This window comes from Pimephales promelas, chromosome 4, assembly GCF_988280905.1.
Source record: "Pimephales promelas chromosome 4, fPimPro1.hap1.1, whole genome shotgun sequence".
In the NCBI taxonomy this organism is placed as follows: Eukaryota; Metazoa; Chordata; class Actinopteri; order Cypriniformes; family Leuciscidae; genus Pimephales; species Pimephales promelas.
Window position 1 is genome coordinate 2,787,501 of NC_142772.1, and position 20,738 is coordinate 2,808,238.

The window sequence follows — 20,738 nt, forward strand, 5'->3', positions numbered from 1 at the left end:
TTGATATTTTGGGATTGACTGATTTCAGATTGACTGATGCTGAGCTTTGTTTGCAGATTAGCTTTTTAGACAACCTACAGTATCTGGATTATAGCGTGATGATAACTCTGTATTTATAACTCTCTGCTAAATGCTGCCACCTGCTGACATCACACCAATGTACTTTTTTATGGCTCTCTCAAACTGATTTAAATACCGTAGGTAAGTAACCTTGTTTTATATTAAAACAGTGTTATATGCCCACTTTACAGTAAAACACACACACACACATACATAATAAAGTCCCCAAGTAACAAATGTGTTTTGAGATGTAGCCTAGACTAGAGAGTTTTAGATTGGTAATGTAATGGCTAAACCACTTTCTTATCAAAATCAAAAATAAAACAAGGGCAAAGCAAGAAACCCAGAACTCCAAACAAGAACCTTAACAAACATTCAATACTAGACAAAGACACAGGGCAAACATGAGGGCTTAAATACACAGACTAAGACAAAGAACACCTGTGAACAATTATCAGGGCCTGGGCCATGAGGCGGAAGAAGGCCTGGAGACTTTGGGAGGACGAGAGGCCAGGGCGGACCTGACAGTTCAGAGGCCCAGGGTGGATCGGGCGGTTCAGGGGTCAAGGGCGGATCTGACGGTTCAGCGGTCCAGGGCGGATCTGATAGTTCAGGGGCCGTTAATAATATTAAATAGTGTAAATAATAAGATGTTTATCGCTTAGGGTTGTGGTGTAGGGACGGCTTTATTGTATTTAATAAGATGGTAGGCCTGTCCATTTTAATAAATAAATTAATTTACACTGTTAGTGTTATTGCACAACAACACTGAGGTGCAACTACTATTTATAAGTATAATAGCATCTAACTACTACACGTATTGCAAAGGAAATGCCATTTTTACATAGTTTTAATAGAATCTATCGCTATTCTCACTTAATGTAATATTAGCCTACACGTTGGAACGTTGTTGCTGTTCACGGTCAGGGACTATTTTTTCTAGCGGAAGGAAGTGATTTTACTTCATGAAAGTTGCACTAATACATTTATTTATTTATTTTTTACTTTAATATTTGTATTGTGTGGTAACCTATCAAAGAAAGGAGATTTATTAGGTAAGCAATGAAGAACTCGAGGCAAGTGCTGAATCTTGAATAAGTAACGGCTGAAGGGCGTTGTTAGACACGACACGAAGCGGAGTAACCCCTTCTATTGCTTACATAATAAATCTCCTTTCTTTGATAGTTGGTTTAAAAATTGAATTATTTTTGTATCTCAATTTTTGTATCTGGTTCAATTAGTAATTATTCTGAGGTCTTATAAAGCATGGCATTCCTGTTACTCCAAAAGAGTTTTGTTCATGCTGTGCAAATGCTTTTTAAAGTTATTATTTTTATTTTTTTGTAATCTCTTTGTCACTGTGGATCTGTTTAAGACATTTAGGTAAACATTTCCTTGCTTCATCTAAATAAAAAATAAAAAAACAATAAGAAGATTTAATTCTTCAGGAGGAGTCTGATTTTATAAGTAATTTCTTACTGCATTGGGTTTGTATGACATTCCCAGGAAAAATAGTTTGTACATTACCTCACAAATAGCCTACCTGAACAAACAAAATTAGAGAAATTACCTTTAAGTTCATTCATAGGTTTTACCCAGTGCTCGCTCTAAAGACTTAAACATGATATTAATACCCTTTGTTCTTTCTGTTTAGAGAAATCTGATACTACTTTACATTTATTTTGCAACTGCTCTCTCACAAAGAGATTTTGGTGTGATGTCTGTGATTTTATCAAATGTTATGTAAATCCTAACTTTGAATTTACATATAGAAATGTTATGTTGGGTTTTCATGAATGAGTATTTTTATTTTATAACCCTTATTTCTCTGTTAGCTAAATGCAATCCTATCTTTTAAGATTTAAACTTTAAATAAAAATGTATTTATCTAGTCTTGACACTTATCTGGACCGAAAGACTGAAGGACTGTGGAGTTGTATTATGTTATGACAATGATGATAATTTTTTTTTTTCAAGCATTTAAAAAGAAAAAAAGAAAAAGAAAAAAGATAACTTACTGAAGCTCATGAATATTTAATGCGCTCAAATGTTCTGGTCAATCACTGCAACGTCACACCCGCAGTATCCAATCAAACAGCCGCAAGCTGACATTCCGGAAACCGCGAACCAATGAAAACAAGCAGGGAACTTGCACATTAGGGGTAATCATGTGTAAAGAGAATAATAGTGCCTGTCGAAATCACCAACAGAGAAGTAGGTCAAGTTGCGGTGCTTCAGAGAGATTTAAAACATCCCACCACGGTTATCCTACGCAGTTTTATTTACGTTAAAACATGGAGAAGAAACAGACCATCAATTTTGGAGCGGGACCGGCTAAACTTCCACAGTCGGTAAGTGCATCGGCAATTTAGGAATGTTTATTTATTCTTTATATATACATTTTTGATTAAAGTTTTGCTTTTGTCATCGCGTTTGTAAAGTAACGTAAGCAGTGCTGCGTGACATCATATCAGTACGCAGTATGATTACATAATCTGATTAGTGTGCATGCATGCACACTTTTGTAACTGTTGTGTGCATGCAAAACTGTTTTATGATAACGTGCTGTAGTGTGCAAAATGTGGAATGCAGGCTTTGGGTGCACTGTAAGCATTAAACCAATGCTATTGGCAGGTTTTCTGGTCTAGATGCATGTATTTCAATGCAATGTTGCATCAGCCACAACTTGGCATTCAGAGTCGCCTGTGGACTGAAGAGTGCCAACTCACTAGACATGCTTTACGTTATACATTCAAACTCTCGATTCAGAGATCATACACATGCCACAATAAAGTATTGCAAGGACTTGGTAAAAACTTTTGTTATGAAAAAAATGTAAAAAATGTTATTCTGCGTGTCTCTGAAGAATATGTTTGTAGATTAAATGAATCCTTTGATTCTAATCAGTAGCTTGCCTTTTCTCATTAGATAAGTAACCTAACTCTCTAACTGTGAATGATGTGGTTGTTTACTCCGGAAATTCAGGTTTAATCGACTCTGCAGTGTCGGTGTGACCCGTTTTGAGTCCTTGCCACATTATTACTCAGTTTGAGGATGCTAACCGCACCCCCACCCACTCGACAATGAGGAATGCACCCTAGTGATGGGGAGTCGACTCCAAAAGACTCGATTCTTCGACTCTTAAAGTGACAATTCACCCAAATATGAAAATCTGTCATAATTTCCTCACCCTCAAGTTGTTCCAAACCTATATTAATTTCTTACTTCTGAACACAAAAGAAGATATTTTGAAGAATATGTGTAACCAAACAGTTGATGGCCACCATACTATTGAAGTCAATGGAGTCCATCAACTTTTTGGTTACTGACATTCTTCAAAATATTTTCTATCTAAAGAAAACGATGGCTCATAATTTCAAGGTAATGCCAGTCACGCCAAAAGCGTGTTGTTTTTTTAATAGTGGCTTAATTATTAATAATTATTAACCTACCCCTGATAGCACACGTACATCACAGAGACTTCTATTTGAGGTGTGTGTTTACATCTGGAAGAGCCAAAACTGTTTTAATATAAAAAGTTATTTTTCATCCCTAGGTTTTAAGCCAAGCACAGAAGGAGCTCCTGGATTACAGTGGCACTGGGATAAGCATTCTTGGTAATGATCTGCATTATAAATATATATGCTTACATGTGCAGTCCAGGTGTTTATGTTTCTTTATATCTAATCCAGAAATGAGCCACAGGTCGTCCGATTTCACCAAGATCTTAAATAATGCTGAAAACCTTCTCCGTGAGCTTCTGTGAGTGTTTATCTTTCATGAAACAATCCCTCATTTGAAGATTAATGTCTTTTTTTCATTCATATTCCATAACAAATTTACATGTTGTGTTCACGCTGAATAGGAACGTACCTGAAAACTATAAGATACTGTTCCTGCAAGGTGGAGGCTCGGGACAGTTCAGTGGCGTTCCTCTGAATCTGATTGGTCTGAAAGAGGACAGGTGTGCAGATTACCTGGTGACGGGGACGTGGTCTGCGAAGGCGGCCAAAGAGGCAGAGAAGTATGGGAAAGTGAACGTGATCCATCCAAAACTGGATAGTTACACCAGTGAGTAATCAGAGTATAGCAAACGGGTTTTAATTGCTTTGTTGCTGCATTTACACTGCAGGTCTTGATGTACATATCCGATTTTTCTGACTATATCCGATTTTTTTCAGTAGCACCTCATTGCATTACACGAGATCCAGAGGGCAGAGATGGGTAGGTTTAGGGGTGGGGTTAGGGATCAGGGGGCGGAGATGGGTAGGATTAGGGGTGGGGTTAGGGATCAGGGGTGGAGATGGGTAGGATTAGGGGTGGGGTTAGGGATCAGGGTGCGGAGATGACACATAAATCATTATATTTAAGATACTTGACTGCATGTTAATTGCAATTAAATGAAAATATATTAGTTTAAATTGATATAAACTGCATTTATCTGTTTTTTTTTTACCCATTTTCATAGACTTTAAATACATATTTACATATAATTTCATAATTACTTCTGTTGTCTCTGAAATATGGTCTGCTGAATATCCTGACAAGCAATTATGTTAACTAAAATATACTCATATATAATGTAATTTCTACTGCATTTAAATGTATCTGTAACCACCCATTTGTAATAATGTACTAGTTGCACTTTAAAATATTAACTTTAAGTGTAAGACAACTCTAAATTTGAAACAAATTCTTCCCTCGCAGGTCAAAATGAGCCGAAGCCCTAAAATTATACTTTTTAAATTATTTTTAAGCATAACATTTTAAGCTCCAAATGTTTGGAGATTTTCCTGTTATTTTATTTTTTGATTTACCTTTAAATTACTAGATTTGATCAATAAATTATAAATAAGTCATAATTTAACCACATTGCTCCAAATTCAAAATAAATTTAAATTAAAAATTCCTTTAAATTCAAAATAACCCAAATTTCATGCATAACCCTTTTAATTCGGCTCAAAATATCTTATAGGGGGAGTCTTTGCCGAACGCTTGTGTGAAAAAAAAAACATGATATTTCATAACTCTTGCCACTAGATATGGCCTTATAGCTCTGTATGGAGCAAATGAGCTGTTCTGCTGGGTCCTAAAGTCAGTTTATCTTCAGTATGCATTCAGATGATACACATACACAAGTTTTAGCAATTTAGGTTGAATTTTGCTCATTTATAGGGTTTTCTATGTGTACTGAAGCATTTCTCTTATTGCACTGTGGTCAAATTGAGCCATGAGGGACGGATTTGTTACTTTTTTAAAATTTCAACTACAAAAAAACATTCTATTCAATTATCTTTTTGTGTATTCGTGGTTCAAGTGCGACAAAAGTCCTGGAGTCTGATGAACACACAATGTGATTGTAAACATAAAACAAAAAGAAAAAAAGATTTTCGGGTCAAAATGACCCGAGGAAAGGATGTTAAGGCATGACAAAAAATAATTAGTAAAACTGAATTTTAATTTTAACTTTCCATTATTACAAAGTGCACTTTTCTAACATATTTACATGTGCTCTCTTTTTAAATACACTTACATGTGGGCTTTTATTTTATTAATATATTATCTGCAAGAAACGTTTTAAAAAGAAATATGCACACTACAAGTGCAATACATTTAAGCACTCCTGTTTTTCACGAGGGGCTGCAGACTTTACACTCGTCCTTATATGACTTTTAGTGATGAAACAATGTTTGTTTTCTCAGAAATCCCAGACAGCAGCACCTGGACACTGAATCCTTCGGCGTCGTACGTCTATTATTGCTGCAACGAGACGGTGCACGGCGTGGAGTTTAACTTCATCCCCGACTCCAAAGGAGTGGTTCTCGTCAGTGACATGTCATCCAACTTCCTCTCCAGGCCGGTGGATGTGTCAAAGGTTGGTGATGATTCTCAGAAAAAAAACAATCCAAAGCACTCAAGTAAATTGTTTTTTAGAAAAATATAATTAAAGCCTTTGATAAGTCTTTTAAAGGTGCTGTATGTAACTTTTTCACTCCACTAAAGCATAAAAAAACATAATATGTTTGCATATATTGAGGAAACATGCTAAGTTCACACTCGTTTCTCTAAAAAACATTTCTACAGCCAGTTATTTAACTTTGAAAAGTGCGTTTACGGCTGGAATGTGCATTCTTGTTTTGGTCTGTGATACTGCTCGTTGCTAATTTGCCTGTTTTCATTTATCTTGCGTTCGTTCCTGTTGCGTGCGCTTAAACTGGCGACCCGTGTGACCGTCGAGTCTGAGGAGGCGGCGGGAGAAACTACGATCTCAGATATTTTTAATTGGACTGCAGTACCTTTTCCGACCACTAGTTGTCATTCTTAAGGCTCGGTTATACTCCAGTTTGAAAAAAATAAAAATAAATAAATAAAAATATATACTCCAGTTTGGACACGTGCACGGACTACTTGTATTTATACTGTCTGCTGAGGTCTGCTCGGTGAACCCCTTCCACGCACGCGCAGTAGATCGGACGGCTAGATCGCTTTTTCCAGCGCTTTTGCGTTTTTAGCCTAGGTCATAAAAAATGTGAGTCATGCAGTACCTAATCCGACCACTGGTCTTTCTTACAGACTGCACCTTTAAAAACAGGTGACAAGCAATCATTGGTGATGATTCTTACAATTACAATTTTACGTCACGCCGACCCTAGCGAACCCTCGCGGACTTTGAAACTATAACACTAGCTTCACAGACTGCCCCTTTAATAACATTGGAATCGTTGGTGATGATTCTTCAGCTAACGTTTGGTATCCCAAGTTCGCTATCTTTATCGTAAAAGTGGCAGTATTATCTGTAGCTCATGGCTTAAGTATTTTAAAGGTGCTGTTTGTCATTTTTTAACTCTACTAAAGTATAAAATACCATATGTTCACATATATTTTGCGGAAACATGCTAAGTTTCATAACATGCTTCTACAGCCAGTTATTTAACTTTGAAAAGTGCGTTTACGGCTGGAATGTGTGTTATTGTTTTGGTCTGTGATACTGCTCGTTGCTAATTTGCCTGTTTTCATTTATCTTGCGTTCGTTCCTGTTGCGTGCGCTTAAACTGGCGACCTGTGTGTGTCGAGTCTGAGGAGGCGGCGGGAGAAACCACGATCTCAGATATTTTTAATTGTACTGCAGTACCTTTTCCGACCACTAGTTGTCATTCTTAAGGCTCGGTTATACTCCAGTTTGGACACGTGCATGGACTACTTGTATTTATAGTGTCTGCTGAGGTCCGCTCGGTGAACCCCTTTCACGCACGCGCAGTAGATCGGCCGGCTAGATCGCTTTTTCCAGCGCTTTCACGTTTTTAGCGTGAGGCATGCAGTACCTAATCCGACCACTAGTCGTTCTTACAGACTGCACCTTTAAAAACAGGTGACAAGCAATCATTGGTGATGATTCTTACAATTACAAGACGATTTTTACGTCACGCCGAGCCTAGTGGACACTCGCGGACATTGAAAGTATAACACTTGCTTCACAGACTGCCCCTTTAATAACATTGGAATCGTTGGTGATGATTCCTCAGCTAACGTTCACCATCTTTATCATAAAGTGGCAGTATTATCTGTACTTCTACTCTGATTTTAAAGGCGAATTGCTAGTTAAGGCTGCACGTGTCTGTTCGTTTCCACAGTTCGGTCTGATATTTGCTGGCGCGCAGAAGAATGTTGGTTGTGCGGGTGTGACGGTTGTCATTGTCAGAGAGGATCTGATGGGCAAGGCTTTGAACGAGTGCCCGATTATCCTGGACTATCAGGTGCAGGCCGGCAATAACTCCCTCTACAACACTCCTTCATGCTTCAGGTGTGTCTTTTCTTTGTTTCACATGTTGTGTATCTGCAGTCTTCATGAGTTACTAATCACATTCAAGTGAAAACTTGCTAAGCAAGCAGCAGTGGATGTCTGACTTTTTTTGGGTTTCACTACAGTATGTAGAGAGTTTGGGATCAGTATGATTTAGAAGTTGCTAGGCTGCATTTATCTGATCAAAAAATAGAGTAAAAACAGTTATATTGTGAAATGCTATTATAATTTAAAATAACTGTTTTCTATGTGAATATATTTTAAAATGTAATTTATTCCTTTGATCAAAGATCCTTAAGAAATCAGTCTAATATGCTGATTTGATGCTCCGTCTTTATCAATTATTATTGGTGCTCAATTATTTATAATGGTTCTTATTTTTATTAACGTTAAACTATTTTTTGCTGCTTAATATTTTTTCTGGATTCTTTAATGAATAGAAAGTTTAAAAGGACTGTTTTATTTGATATATAAATCTGTTGTAACATTATAAATGTATTTCCTTACTGAATAAGTATTATTTTTATTTATTTATATTACTTCAAACCTTTTTATTTCACAATTCTGAGTTCGATGAGTCAGAATTTTGATATAAAAAGTAGCAGTTACCTTTCTAATTGCTTTATTCCTAAAAAAAAAAAAATCTGAGCAGCAATGTCAGTTTTCATTGATAATAATCATACATTTTTCTTGAGCATCAGATCATCATATTCGAGTGATTTCTGAAGCATCATGTGACACTGAAGACTGGAGTAATGATGCTGAATATTCAGCTTTGATCACAGGAATAAATTACATTTTATATAATATATTTGCGGTTATTTTGATTTATAGTAATATTTCACAATATTACTGTTTTACTAAAAATCTTAAAGGAGTAGTCAGTGGCGGCTGGTGAAAAATATTGGAGGGGGGGCTGAATAACAGGGGGGTCTGGGGGTCCCCCCCCAGAAAATTTTGAATTTAGTAGATGTGATTTCCTGCATTCTGGTGCATTTTAGGCCTTAGGCCATGCCCTTACCTATATCAATAAAATAACTTAAACCAGTCAATAACAATGGTCAAATAATACAATAATAATAATAACAGTTTGACAGTTAATGATAATGAACAAGTTGCATGTTTATTATGCTCTGTGTGCTGACAGAAAAAGTGCAAACGCTTAATATTGATAAATTATAATATAGGTAATACAAAAAATAATAGGTAATACAACAATCTAGTTTAATCAATCCCCAGCTGTAGACTACATATTTTTGACAAATTGACAATTGGATAATGGATAACAATGTGTTGATACTAGAGAAAGAGAGAGAGAAAATGCTCTGAAAGAGAGGATGGGACAACATTCTTGAGGGTAACACCCAAGTATGAGAAGAAAGTTGATTTTAACTAGTATGAAACACAGTAATCTAGCTCAGAACTTAAAAACATCAAAAAACAAAGCAAACACACAGGTATTAATATTCCTATAACTATTTTAATATCAAACGTGTGTGAAACAGTGTTTATGTGTGTGTGAGTGACAGAGACAGACAGGTCAATTCCCACGACTAACTTTACATTATTTCCACTCGACGTCACTGCCGCTGCCATTCTGCTCTCATCTGAGGTAAAAAAAATGTCCCGTGGTGCGCGTGCACGGTGCACTCCCCTAATCTGATACTGTGGGCGATATTTTCAGCGCCCCCAAACCATAAAATTTGACGACGCTGATTGGCGAAATATAAACTTTTTTGCATAGCAACCGGGGAACCATTGGCTTAAATTCCAGCACTGTGGGGCTGAGCGAACTGGCGCCCTGAGAAGACAGCCTATTGGCTATACTACTACACCAACATGATAAAAGTAACGAAAGTGAATGCAAATATCATTCTGGTGAGTTCAAAACACTTTTCAAAGTAAAACCATTATTAGCATATAATTAACACAGATTATTTTTCAAAATGATAAATTATAATATATATTAAAAAAACAGACAGACAGGTCGGAGGGAGGGCGGCGCCCCAGCGCCCTCTATGGGCGAGCCGCCCCTGGGAGTAGTTCACTTTTAAAAAAACTTTTGCTGATAATTTACTCGCCCCCATGTCATCTAATATATCCATGTCTTTCTTTCTTCAGGCGAAAAGAAATTAAGGTTTTTGATGAAAACATTCCAGGATTTTCTCCATATAATGGACTTTAATGGGGTCCAAACGGTTCAAGGTCCAAATGTGAGTTTCAGTGCAAACTGTTCAAAGGGCTTTAAACGACACCAGACGATGAATAAGGGTCTTATCAAGCGAAACGATCGCTCATTTAAAAAATAGATAACAGTTTAAGTTTATAAGCTCAAATGCTCGCCTTGCTCTGTTCTGTGATGCAGAACAGCATCGTGACAGCATCGTGACTCTCCTGTTTGAACTTGTTCATCAAAATGAACAAATCTTTTTTCGAGTCATTTCATTTTTTTGAATGAACCAAATTACTCAAAGATCAATTCATTTTGGTGTACGCGTTCGAACAGGAGAGTCACGAAGCTTTGAAGCTGCACTGAAACTCTCATTTGGACCTTGAACCGTTTGGTCCCCATTGAAGTCCATTATATGGAGAAAAATCCTGGAATGTTTTCATCAAAAACCTTAATTTCTTTTCGACTGAAGAAAGAAACACATGGATATCTTGGATGACATGGGGGTGAGAAAATTATCAGCAAAAGTTTTTTTGAAAGTAAACTACTCCTTTAAAGGTGCAATGTGTAACAAAGTTGAGTATCTATTAACAGAAATGCAATATGACATCCATAACTATGTTTTCAGTGGTGTATAAAGAACTTACTTAATTAGCCGTAATGTTTTTATTACCTTAGAATGAGACATTAATAGCTCCATAACCGCGGGAATCCCCTTCTATGAAGGTCGCCATGTTGTGACGTCATATTCCTACCGTAGCCGAACGCGAACAAACAGCTCTACAGAACGCGGTTCATCACTACCTTGAAAGAGAAGTAGCGGAAAGCTGGAAGCTAGCCTTACACTCCGTGAGTAGTGACTTTTCCCTTGTGAGTGGTGTAAAATATGTATTTGGGATTGTTTCATGTAACTTAGTTCTCCCTCGCTGTGTTATGGGTTTGTTATGTTGGGGATAGATGTGCTGTTACGTTCGTGAGACAGCTGATGATTAGTATTCATGTCATTGACCGTAAAACAGTACGTTACAGGAATCACTAACCCGTCGATAGAGACTTTTACTAAAGTCTTTTATCACTAAAGTCGATCGCGAAGAATTTTAAAAATCAGAGAAAAAAAGCCTATTGTGTGTAGTAAATAGTATCTATGGGATGCGGAGATGACATGATTGTAACAGCGCGCGCAGTTCCGACCTTTGGACTCATGCAGACGCGTCCCAGCTCAGCCACAGTAACAGCTCATATTAGCCAGCTAAACTATTACTACCCTGTTAGAAAAAATATATAGCTGCTCCCTCGCTGTATTATGGGTTTGCTACAGTATGTGGGGAGAAATGTGCTGCTGGTTACGTTTGTGAGACAATCAGCTGATTATTATTTTATTAAATTATATATTAAAACCCTTGATCCTCACCTGACTATGGCTTTGTAAACAGACAGTATTCATGATGTGGTTTATAATGGACTGTGGTACAGAAACAGTGACAATGTTACACACTCTTGGCTTACTCTGGCTATTCTCTGCTGTCTCAGCCGACGAGATGTTTGTCCCGTTTTCGCAACCGTAGCTTCTTCGAAAGGGAGGGGTGAGCAGTGGGCGGAGCCCTTAGTGCAAACCTGGTGCAAACTCGCAACTGAACCACTAGATGTCGCTAAAAGTCACACATTGCTCCTTTAAATACATCTAACCACAGTCTTGTGGCTCATTTCATGATATGCACAGCCTCCACACAGATCCTCTGTCCCAGCTTACAGGGATTTGAGGAGAAATCCTAGATAAAATGTTTCAAGACAACACAATACTCTCCTTTTCTAAACTTCAGTCCCTTTAATGATTACCCGTTCGGTAATGATAACCTGCTCATGCTTGTTTGTGTGCAGTATTTACATCATGGGTTTGGTTCTGGAGTGGATCAGGACCAACGGAGGAGCAGATGCAATGGAGCGTCTCAACAAACAGAAGTCTGACATCGTCTATGACATCATCAACCGCTCTAATGGATTCTACTCGTCAGTGATTTCCACTCGATCACACCTTAACGTTTTAGATGACAGTTTTGTACGGAAGGTTATTCTTAATGCATAATAATGAAACAGTCAACTTTCTAATATTTTAATCCATTATATAAAGTTAATCTTTTAGTTAATATAATAAAAATGAGGAAAATGTATTTCAGTGTAATCAAAATCAGCTATTGTTATAATAAACAAATAATTAAAGGGATAGTTCACTTTGAAATTAATTTTTGATATGTTTTAGATTACCTCAAGGGCATCCAAGATGTAGGTGTCTTTGTTTCCACAGTTTTTTCAATTTTGATATTTTTTAGGTCAAACCGTTCTTGTCTGTCAGTCATATAATGGAGGTCTATGGTCACCACCTCAAGAGAAGTCCAGATTAAACATGATTTAATGACTCGTAAATGTAAGTACACATTGATGGCCTAAGACACGAAACGAGCGGTTTGTGTGAGAAAACGAACAGTATATCATTTTTACCTCTTGTTACCACAGCCACAAAGCACCCTCGCCTTGCCTCGCAGATAAAAACGAGGTAAAAATGATATAAATACTTTTCATTTTCTCACACAAACCGCTCATTTCGTGTCTTAGGCCATCAATGTGTACTTACATTTACGAGTCATTAAATAATGTTTAATTTGGACTTCTCTGTGCATGCTCTTTGAGGTGGTGACCATAGACCTCCATTATATGACTGACAGACACGAACGGTTTGACCTAAAAATATCAAAATTGAAAATACTGTGGAAACAAAGACGCATGCATCTTGGATGCCCTTGAGGTAAGATAAAACGTATCAAAAATTAATTTCAAAGTGAACTATACCTTGAACTAATGCTCTGGAAAAATGCTTTTTTTATTGTCTTATTTTCCAGTACAAATATCTAAACATTCCTAAATCAAGATACATTTACTTAAGAAGTAAAATTACTTGAATTGACTGAACTTTTCAGTAAACAAGATTATATATATATATATATGTATATAAGTGAGTTTTTGCTTAAGACAACCCCTAACCCTTTTGACAGAGATTTTTTTTGCTTATTTTAAGCATAAAGTCACTTTATTTGGACACAGTTGTCAGAAACCAAGACATTTTCTTCCCTAGTAAATCTCTAATTAAGAATATTTCGATATTTGTGCTGGAAAACAAGACACAAATACTGAGGAAGACATTTTTTCTTTCTTATTTTTTAGCGGTGTCCTCATTGTGATCTCTCTGTTCAGACGTTTGTTTGTGTCGAACTGACTTCTTTCCCACTTCTCAGATGCCCTGTGGACATGGCGTGTCGAAGCCGCATGAACGTTCCCTTCCGCATCGGAAAGAAGGAAGGAGATGAAAGTCTTGAGAAGTCGTTCCTGGATGGTGCCTCTAAACTTGGCATGATCTCACTTAAAGGACACAGGTGAAAACTAGGAAAATATAACATTTTGTGTTTCTAATTCATGCAATCTTACTAGTTTATCATCAGACATTTTCTTTTGTTTTCATGGAGGAGTAATATTGACTAGTCGCTGATTAAAGGAGTAGTTCACTTTTAAAAAAAACGTTTGCTGATAATTTACTCACCCCCATGTCATCCAAGATGTCCATGCCTTTCTTTCTTCAGTCGAAAAGAAATTAATGTTTTTGATGGAGACATTCCAGGATTTTTCTCCATATAATGGACTTCAATGGGGACCAAACGGTTCAAGGTCCAAATGAGAGTTTCAGTGCAGCTTTAAACGACACCGGACGATGAATAAGGGTCCTATCAAGTGAAACGATCGCTCATTTAATAAATAAATAACAAAGTTCAAGTTTTATAAGCTCAAATGCTCGCCTTGCTCTGTTCTGTGACGTGCGTTCGTGACTCTCCTGTTTGAACTCGTTCATCAAAATGAACGAATCTTTTTTCAGAGTCAATTTGTTCGTTTCGTTCGTTGAATAACGAGGCAGTGTGTGTTTCTGATGTCCTGTCTCACGACTCTTTCACTGTTCTCAGGTCTGTTGGTGGCATCCGAGCCTCCTTGTACAATGCGGTGACTGTTGAAGACGTGAAGGCTCTTGCTGCCCATATGGAAGAGTTCCTTAAGAATCACCAGTAAAGGCCTTTTTTTTTTTTTTTTTTTTTTGCAACTTGGATTCAAAAGGGTTTCTTAATTATAGTGCATTTAGACTGAAGTGGCACTAACAGGTTGCAGCGGATGAATGGAATATAACAAAAACTCTAATTCTCTTCAATTTGAAAAGCAGATTCTTGTCATTGTTGCATAATGTTCTTTTTTAACTGACCCTTTTATTCAAAATCTAGTGTGCCTTAATGCTTGTAAAATTGTTATTGAAATGTATTCCAAAACATTCCATGTTTTACTAATGTAAATGTATGTTATTGGTGACTGAATACTGTGATACAAGCTAAAGTTAAATAAAACAATACTAAAATACTCTACACTGCAGTGTTTATTACCGAGGAGAGGTGTTAAAGGTAAATTAACAACTGTATGATTTAGAAAATAAATATTCAGTCCCACATTATATTAAGTGGCTTTAAGTACAATCTACTTACATTGAAATTAATAATTTAATACAATGCACATGCACGTTTTTACATTGTACTTATATTTTGCAAATACCTGCATGTAATTAAAAAACAGTACTGTTGTGATACCATGGTACTGAAAGAATACCATATTTATGTAGCATATAATCTTTACATGCTACTTTAAAAAGGTATATTGGTACTACATTCCTGCACGTTTACAATTATTATTTGCTATACTAATTCAAGTACATCTGTGGAGTATTACCATTTTCTCTTGTAGCAACTTGTTTGTCGTTTGTTCAAGGATTGTTAAATCCAAACAAGAGCCGAACTGAAGTTTAACCACCATTTACATATCCATTGTGACTTGGATTGCCAAGTCTGCTGTTTTCCTGTGGATTTGGGCTACGAAAATTGCTGTCCCAGGTTGTTTTTTATTTTTACATACTGCATAAATTATAATTGACATAATTTTTTATTATCTACCCAAGCGTAAGGATATTTTTGTGTGGAAGGGAGGGACACTGGTCCTAATTTATGAAATTGTGTGGATTGCATAACAAAGACTAAAATATGTATTATAGGTAAGGGAGTGGCATAATTTTTGAATTTCGTTATTTAGGTGCGTTTATTTGGTCATTCTCTAGCAACTCTAGTTCTTCTACCCCTAAAAACACAAATTAGTTCAAGGGAGACACAATGCTGTTGGTTTGCTGCATGTTTTAGAGAATTGCAATCCAGTTAAATGATTTAATAAAAAAGGTTTTCAAACTAGAAGTGAAAATAAATAACAAATAAAATTAAACAAAATAAATAAAACATTGTTTAAAATAAACACATTAATTAAATAAATAAGACATCTACATTACAGCGCAGTAGAAAAACCTTTTATTTTGCAAAATAAGCTTTTATTTTGGAATCACATAGAACCCGGAAGTTGAAAGTGCAAACACGCATAGATATTTTTAATTTCAATATCAAAAGACAAGTTTGTTACTTAAAACCAAGTTATTAAAATCATATTTTTTTTCACGTTTGATTCAAAGTTAAATGGCAAAATGCCATGCTCTTATTAACAGATGAACGTCAGATGATTTGACAGAAGTGAAGTCGACGCCGGAAGTGACATAGGTTCAGACTCAGACATACACCTGAATGTTACAGTTACCAGAAAACTCACGGGATTCAAAGATGTCGCGCTCGTGTTTATAAAGCAAGACTGTTGTTAGATTGGGTGAGTTTGGCATGATATCATCAAACAGGCTGTTGTGTTGTTTTTCCTGTCAGATTGACTCGTGTATGACACGGCAGTTTTCACGAGCTGCTCTTTGTCCTCGAGCAGAAGCAGCCGTTACACAGGAACACTACGTGTATTTTAACTCACTATTTGATACTTTCACAGAATACACATAGAAATATTACGCTATCTGATGTTTGATCCATGTAAATAATCCACACAATCAAAATTGAGTCCAGTTGGAGTATCGATAATTATTTGAATTCCACTAGTCTAGAGAGGCACCTAAACATTGAATGCAGGTCAACATTCATTAAAGGATTGTTAATAATTACTTGAGAATTAAAACTAAGGATTATTTAATTAATAATCACTTTATGGGTTTTATGAAACCTCATAATCAAAATTGCTGTGAAGGTAATACTTTATCACTTGGATTTTATTCGTATACCTTCCATATTAAACTTGTCCATGTCAAGTCAAGTGTTTCAAAGCAGCTTTACAGTGATAACATTGAATTAAAGTAAAAGATTGTTTTGTTTTCCCACCCATAAATCCAGATCCACAATGGCTGATAAGGGAAACCGGAAGTTCTCTCCACGATACAGGAGACCTCAGGAAGCAGATGAAGCTGAGAGCTGGAGGAGCCCGTTGGGACGTGATCATGAACGCAGTTACAGCCCTAAAGCGAAGTGGGGTCACGGTCGAGCCAGTGAAAGTGACGGGAATAGAAGAGGCAAAGCCGCGCTGTCTGAGGGAAGAGTGTTCGGACAGAGTCCTTCTCACCAGGAACGAGTCCAGAGAGGTTCACCAGCTGAGCGGAGGAACTGGAGAGAGCGCCGAGACAGACATGGTAAAACGTGTAAGAAATAGGGATGCCCGATAATTCTTTATATTTGAAAGCCGATAACCGATATATTGGCTGATAAATCGAAATCCAATTTTTTTAAATAATTTTTGAGAGCCTGATTACAAAAAGTCTCACCATTAACCCATTAAAACCAGATCACACATCTGTGTGTGTTTACCTTTAAGAACGGATCGCGCATCTGTGCGTAATCACAGTTAAGTCCGGCAAACGCGTTTGCATCATTTTGAGCGGTGTCTGCTTTTTATTCCATGTTTTTATCTGCTATAGAGCCTGAGAAATTAAGATTTTAGTAGGCTTTGACAAATATTTCTGGAAACCCTAAGGCTATGGGAGGGGGTTTACAGAAAAGTAAAGCCTTTTTTAGCAGGCGTATAAGGAATGAATGGGTTAAAAGCCATGTTCCAAGCACACAATTGTTGTATGTAGCCAATTTGACAGACTAGTGCTGTGCATGTTGCTCTTTACTGTATTTTCCTTTTTTGAACTGATTCCAATCATATTTCAAGCCATTCAAAACTATCATCTGAAGGAAATTATCCATTATTCTGCTTTAATATATCACCCAAATTTTGTCTTACCGATATTGTGGTTGATATATCGTGCATCCCCAATAAGAAGCTATCATATAGTTAAGGAATTCGTTTGATATGCATCTAATACCTGTCTGTCTACCTGTGGTTTGTCTATCAGACAGTCTGCAGAAGAGGATGGTGTCGATTGAAAGCTGCCTCACCAGACGGGACGTTTTACAGCTGTGCTTGGAAGCCGAAGGCAGTGATTGTGACCAGAAAGAGGTTTGGAAAGTTATAAACTCACCGGTTAGGCAATTTAAATCGTTTTCTGGGCAAAATGTCATGATTTAGAAAAGAGATATTCTTAAAAAACTGTATCAGGGCTCCAGACTAACTTTTTTTTACTAGGAGCGCTGTTGCCCCTGACTGAAAATTTTAGGAGCGCAAGCAGAAAATTTAGGGGCACACCTTAAATCAGCTCGCAATGCAATTTTTCAAATTTCCCCCAAAATAACTGTAATACTGACCAATTATTTAATAATAAATAGACTTAACATTATGATATGCTGTTTTATTTTAAGTTCACAGGGCTCCAGACTCAAATTTGAGGGCAGCACCACCTCAAATCAGAACTCGAGTTATACAAAAAAAAAAAAAAAAACACATAGCACTGGGGCTGACAATAAATTAATTTAGTTATCCTCTTATAATGTCTTAATATTAATTAAAAACAAAAGGAGAGAAAACATGTATGTACATAAGGACTTGGAGTGAATAGCCAATAAACATCTTACTGTTTACAATGTTTTTGTTTTTTTTTAAATAATAATAATAATAATTTTAATGTTTAAATAAGAGTTTTCCAACATATTAAAATTAAAATTAAAAATACAAAAAAATAAAACATTTATATATGATATTATCGTTTTGAAGAGCAGGACGTGTAGGCTACGTTAAGCGTTTGACATCATATTTATGGTTAGAGTTAACTTACTAGCCTAAATCCATGGTGAATGTTGCTGATTTGTGGACTGAAAGCCTTCTATAAGTGTTTCACATGGTTTCCACGTCAGCGCTGTTTGATCTGATATGGTTTATAACAGAACTCTGCGCCGAATCGGAGTGTTTCTCACTGGATCTCGTAGCGATGATGTTATTAATTCTGAGGTGAATTCAATGGATTTATTCAATGGATCTGCTAGTAACAGTGTCGCGTGATCGAGATCGGCCCGCGACTCGACTGGCAAGTTCGGGGCTTTATTACTGTCAGTGGTTCGGGGGGCTCCACTATGCGCTGCTCTGCCCATTATGCACAGTCCAACCAAATAAAAACGCTAACGGTCCGTCCATGAGTTGCGCATTTTAGTTCCACTTTCATTTTGTTTGTATTCGCTGCTAGGTAACGTGTCGATAGATCGCTCAGACGCACATTGCAGGTTGTGATATTTGTCTCCGTCTCCTTCCCACAGACGTTTATTCGCGCTATTCTTGTTACGGATTCATTGACGCGTCCCTTCCATGCTACCATGCGTTTAACGTGTGGCAAATTTACCGGTCGCACATGTGCGACTGGATGTAAAATTCAGTCGCACACTCTCAAATTTTGGTCGCAAAATGCGACTATTTGGTCGCAGTCTGGAGCCCTGTGTATTTATGTACCATAATCTTTACATGGTACTAGGGCTGAGACAACGCGTCGACGTCATCGATTATTGCAAATGTTATGGAATTCATGTTTTTTTTTTTGAATCAGATATGTTAATCAACATGTATAAATTGCTATTAGTCAATTAATGGGGAGATAATTGAATCGAAATCGGACTGGGAAAATGAATCGTTAGATTAATCGATGCACCGAAAAAATAATCGCTAGATTAATCGGTAAAAAAAATAATCGTTTATCCCATACACTTTAAAGTGTATCTTGGTACTGCAATCTTACATGTTTACAATTATTAGAGCTGTGCTTTTACTATTAAAGCATATATTAACCAAAAGTCAGTGGGTTAATATGCTTCCATTTAAAAGTTTTGGGTCAGGCTCTGTTTATAAAATCATATTTACTGTAATTCACTTATATGAAATATTTGTATAATTTAAAATAACTTGACTTCTATTCAATATATTGTAAAATGTAATTTATTCCTGTGGTGTAAAGCTGAATTTTCTGCATCATTACTGCAGTCTTCAGTGTCGCATGATCCTTCAGAAATCACTCTAATATGAGGATTTGCTGCTCAAGACACATTTATGATTATTAATATCAATGTTGAAAACAGTTTTTCCTGCTTTATATTTTTCAGGAACCTGAGATACATTTTATTTTTCAGGATACCTTGATGAATAGAAATGTATTTATTTGAAATTAGGGCTGTGAAACTTAATCGCATCCAAAATACAAGTGTTTACATAATACATAACTATATAAATACACACACATGCATGCATATTTTAGAAATATTTGCATGTATATACTGTAATTATATATAATTATTTGATATATAAACACATTCTTCTTAATTTAGACATGCATGCATTTTGGATACGATTAATTGTTTCACTGCTATTATGTTATAATTGTAAGTCACTTTGGATAAATAGCGTCAGCTAAATGAATAAATGTATTAGAAATCTAATTCTTTGTAACAATGAAAAATTCTTTACTGTCACTTTTGATGTGTCCTTGATGAATAAAAGTATTAATTTCTTCCACAAAACATTGTGCATTGATCATATTAGTTGTTGTAATCTGATTTTGTTTGTTTTCAGCCAAGCATCAGTCTGAAGTTCAGATGTGATAAATGTAAGGTGTTCTGTGAAGACATCTCTCCAGCGCTCGCTCACATCAGAGAAAGATCCCACAGGAAGAAAGCCAAGGTGAGGAGTCAAAAGATAAAATTATGATGGAGAAACTGCTGTGCTTGTCATTTATGTCTGAATTGTGTCTCTTCTTCATAGGAGCTGCAGAAGCTGACGCTGCTGTTGAATATACCGGCTCCTGGAAAAGCTCAGTGTCATTTAATCAGCTCTGCGCTGGAAAGTGTGGTCAATGAGTTCGGTTTGAACGATCAGGATTTAGAACGACGCCGAAATATCCTCGCTCTTGTTCAGAAAGTCCTTCAACCTTTCCTTCCAGGTATTAACCGTGTAAAGCTCATCGAATCCTTTATTTGACGCTTTTTAGAGCTGCACGATTCTGTAAAAATTGAGAATCACAATTTGGTAACACTTTATTTGAAGGGGTGTGCATAAGACTGACATAAACATGACATAACACCTCTCATGAACATGAAGGAGTCTTTATGAATGTTTATGACTTTTGTCATTAAGTGTCATTCAGTAAATTATGACACTTTTAATGCAAAGTTGACATTGTTTAAAATGTCTTGATTATGACAACTTGACATTAACCAAGAAATCATAACCTGTCACATATATGTCATAATGATCAAACTTAAAGAAGTTATTTAGCTTTGCGTTAACATTACATTACCCTGTCATATGTGGTTGGTTTTGACTTTGGCCGTCATGACACCATTATAA

At 36.5% G+C, this 20,738-nt stretch overlaps 3 protein-coding genes across 4 annotated transcripts in view; all 3 read left to right on the plus strand.

The window, feature by feature from the left end:
* Window positions 1–11, plus strand: part of tmem116 (transmembrane protein 116) — a 21,468-nt gene extending 21,457 nt beyond the window's left edge. Inside the window, exon 11 of the mRNA XM_039662150.2 lies at window positions 1–11. This exon is cut by the window's left edge and continues 1,734 nt beyond it. The gene's annotated coding sequence lies outside the window, so the exon portion shown is untranslated.
* Window positions 12–2,217: 2,206 nt separating this feature from the next.
* psat1 (phosphoserine aminotransferase 1) lies at window positions 2,218–14,482 on the plus strand. Its single transcript, XM_039662148.2, has 9 exons — window positions 2,218–2,411; window positions 3,617–3,677; window positions 3,753–3,822; window positions 3,926–4,131; window positions 5,763–5,935; window positions 7,692–7,861; window positions 11,910–12,038; window positions 13,319–13,456; window positions 14,036–14,482. Exons 1-9 carry the CDS (start codon window positions 2,355–2,357, stop codon window positions 14,136–14,138), a joined length of 1,107 nt encoding a protein of 368 aa, XP_039518082.2. The 5' UTR covers window positions 2,218–2,354; the 3' UTR covers window positions 14,139–14,482.
* Window positions 14,483–15,649: 1,167 nt separating this feature from the next.
* The window catches only part of tut7 (terminal uridylyl transferase 7), a 35,551-nt gene continuing 30,462 nt past the window's right edge, over window positions 15,650–20,738 (plus strand). The window contains exons 1-5 of one of the 2 annotated variants that reach the window (XM_089129818.1): window positions 15,650–15,809; window positions 16,373–16,674; window positions 17,374–17,477; window positions 19,965–20,072; window positions 20,154–20,331. In XM_089129818.1, coding sequence (XP_088985944.1) covers window positions 16,380–16,674; window positions 17,374–17,477; window positions 19,965–20,072; window positions 20,154–20,331 — 685 coding nt within the window. In that variant the 5' untranslated portion in view covers window positions 15,650–15,809; window positions 16,373–16,379. The remainder of the gene's footprint in view (window positions 15,810–16,372; window positions 16,675–17,373; window positions 17,478–19,964; window positions 20,073–20,153; window positions 20,332–20,738) is intronic. The other variant, XM_039662120.2, reaches the window with a different exon arrangement.

Coding starts and splice junctions, on each gene's coding strand:
- psat1 (XM_039662148.2), top strand. CDS start 2,355: ATGGAGAAGAAACAGACCATCAATTTTGGAGCGGGACCGGCTAAACTT. Junction 3,678..3,752: donor CACTGGGATAAGCATTCTTG/GTAATGATCTGC, acceptor TATCTAATCCAG/AAATGAGCCACAGGTCGTCC. Junction 12,039..13,318: donor CGCTCTAATGGATTCTACTC/GTCAGTGATTTC, acceptor CCCACTTCTCAG/ATGCCCTGTGGACATGGCGT.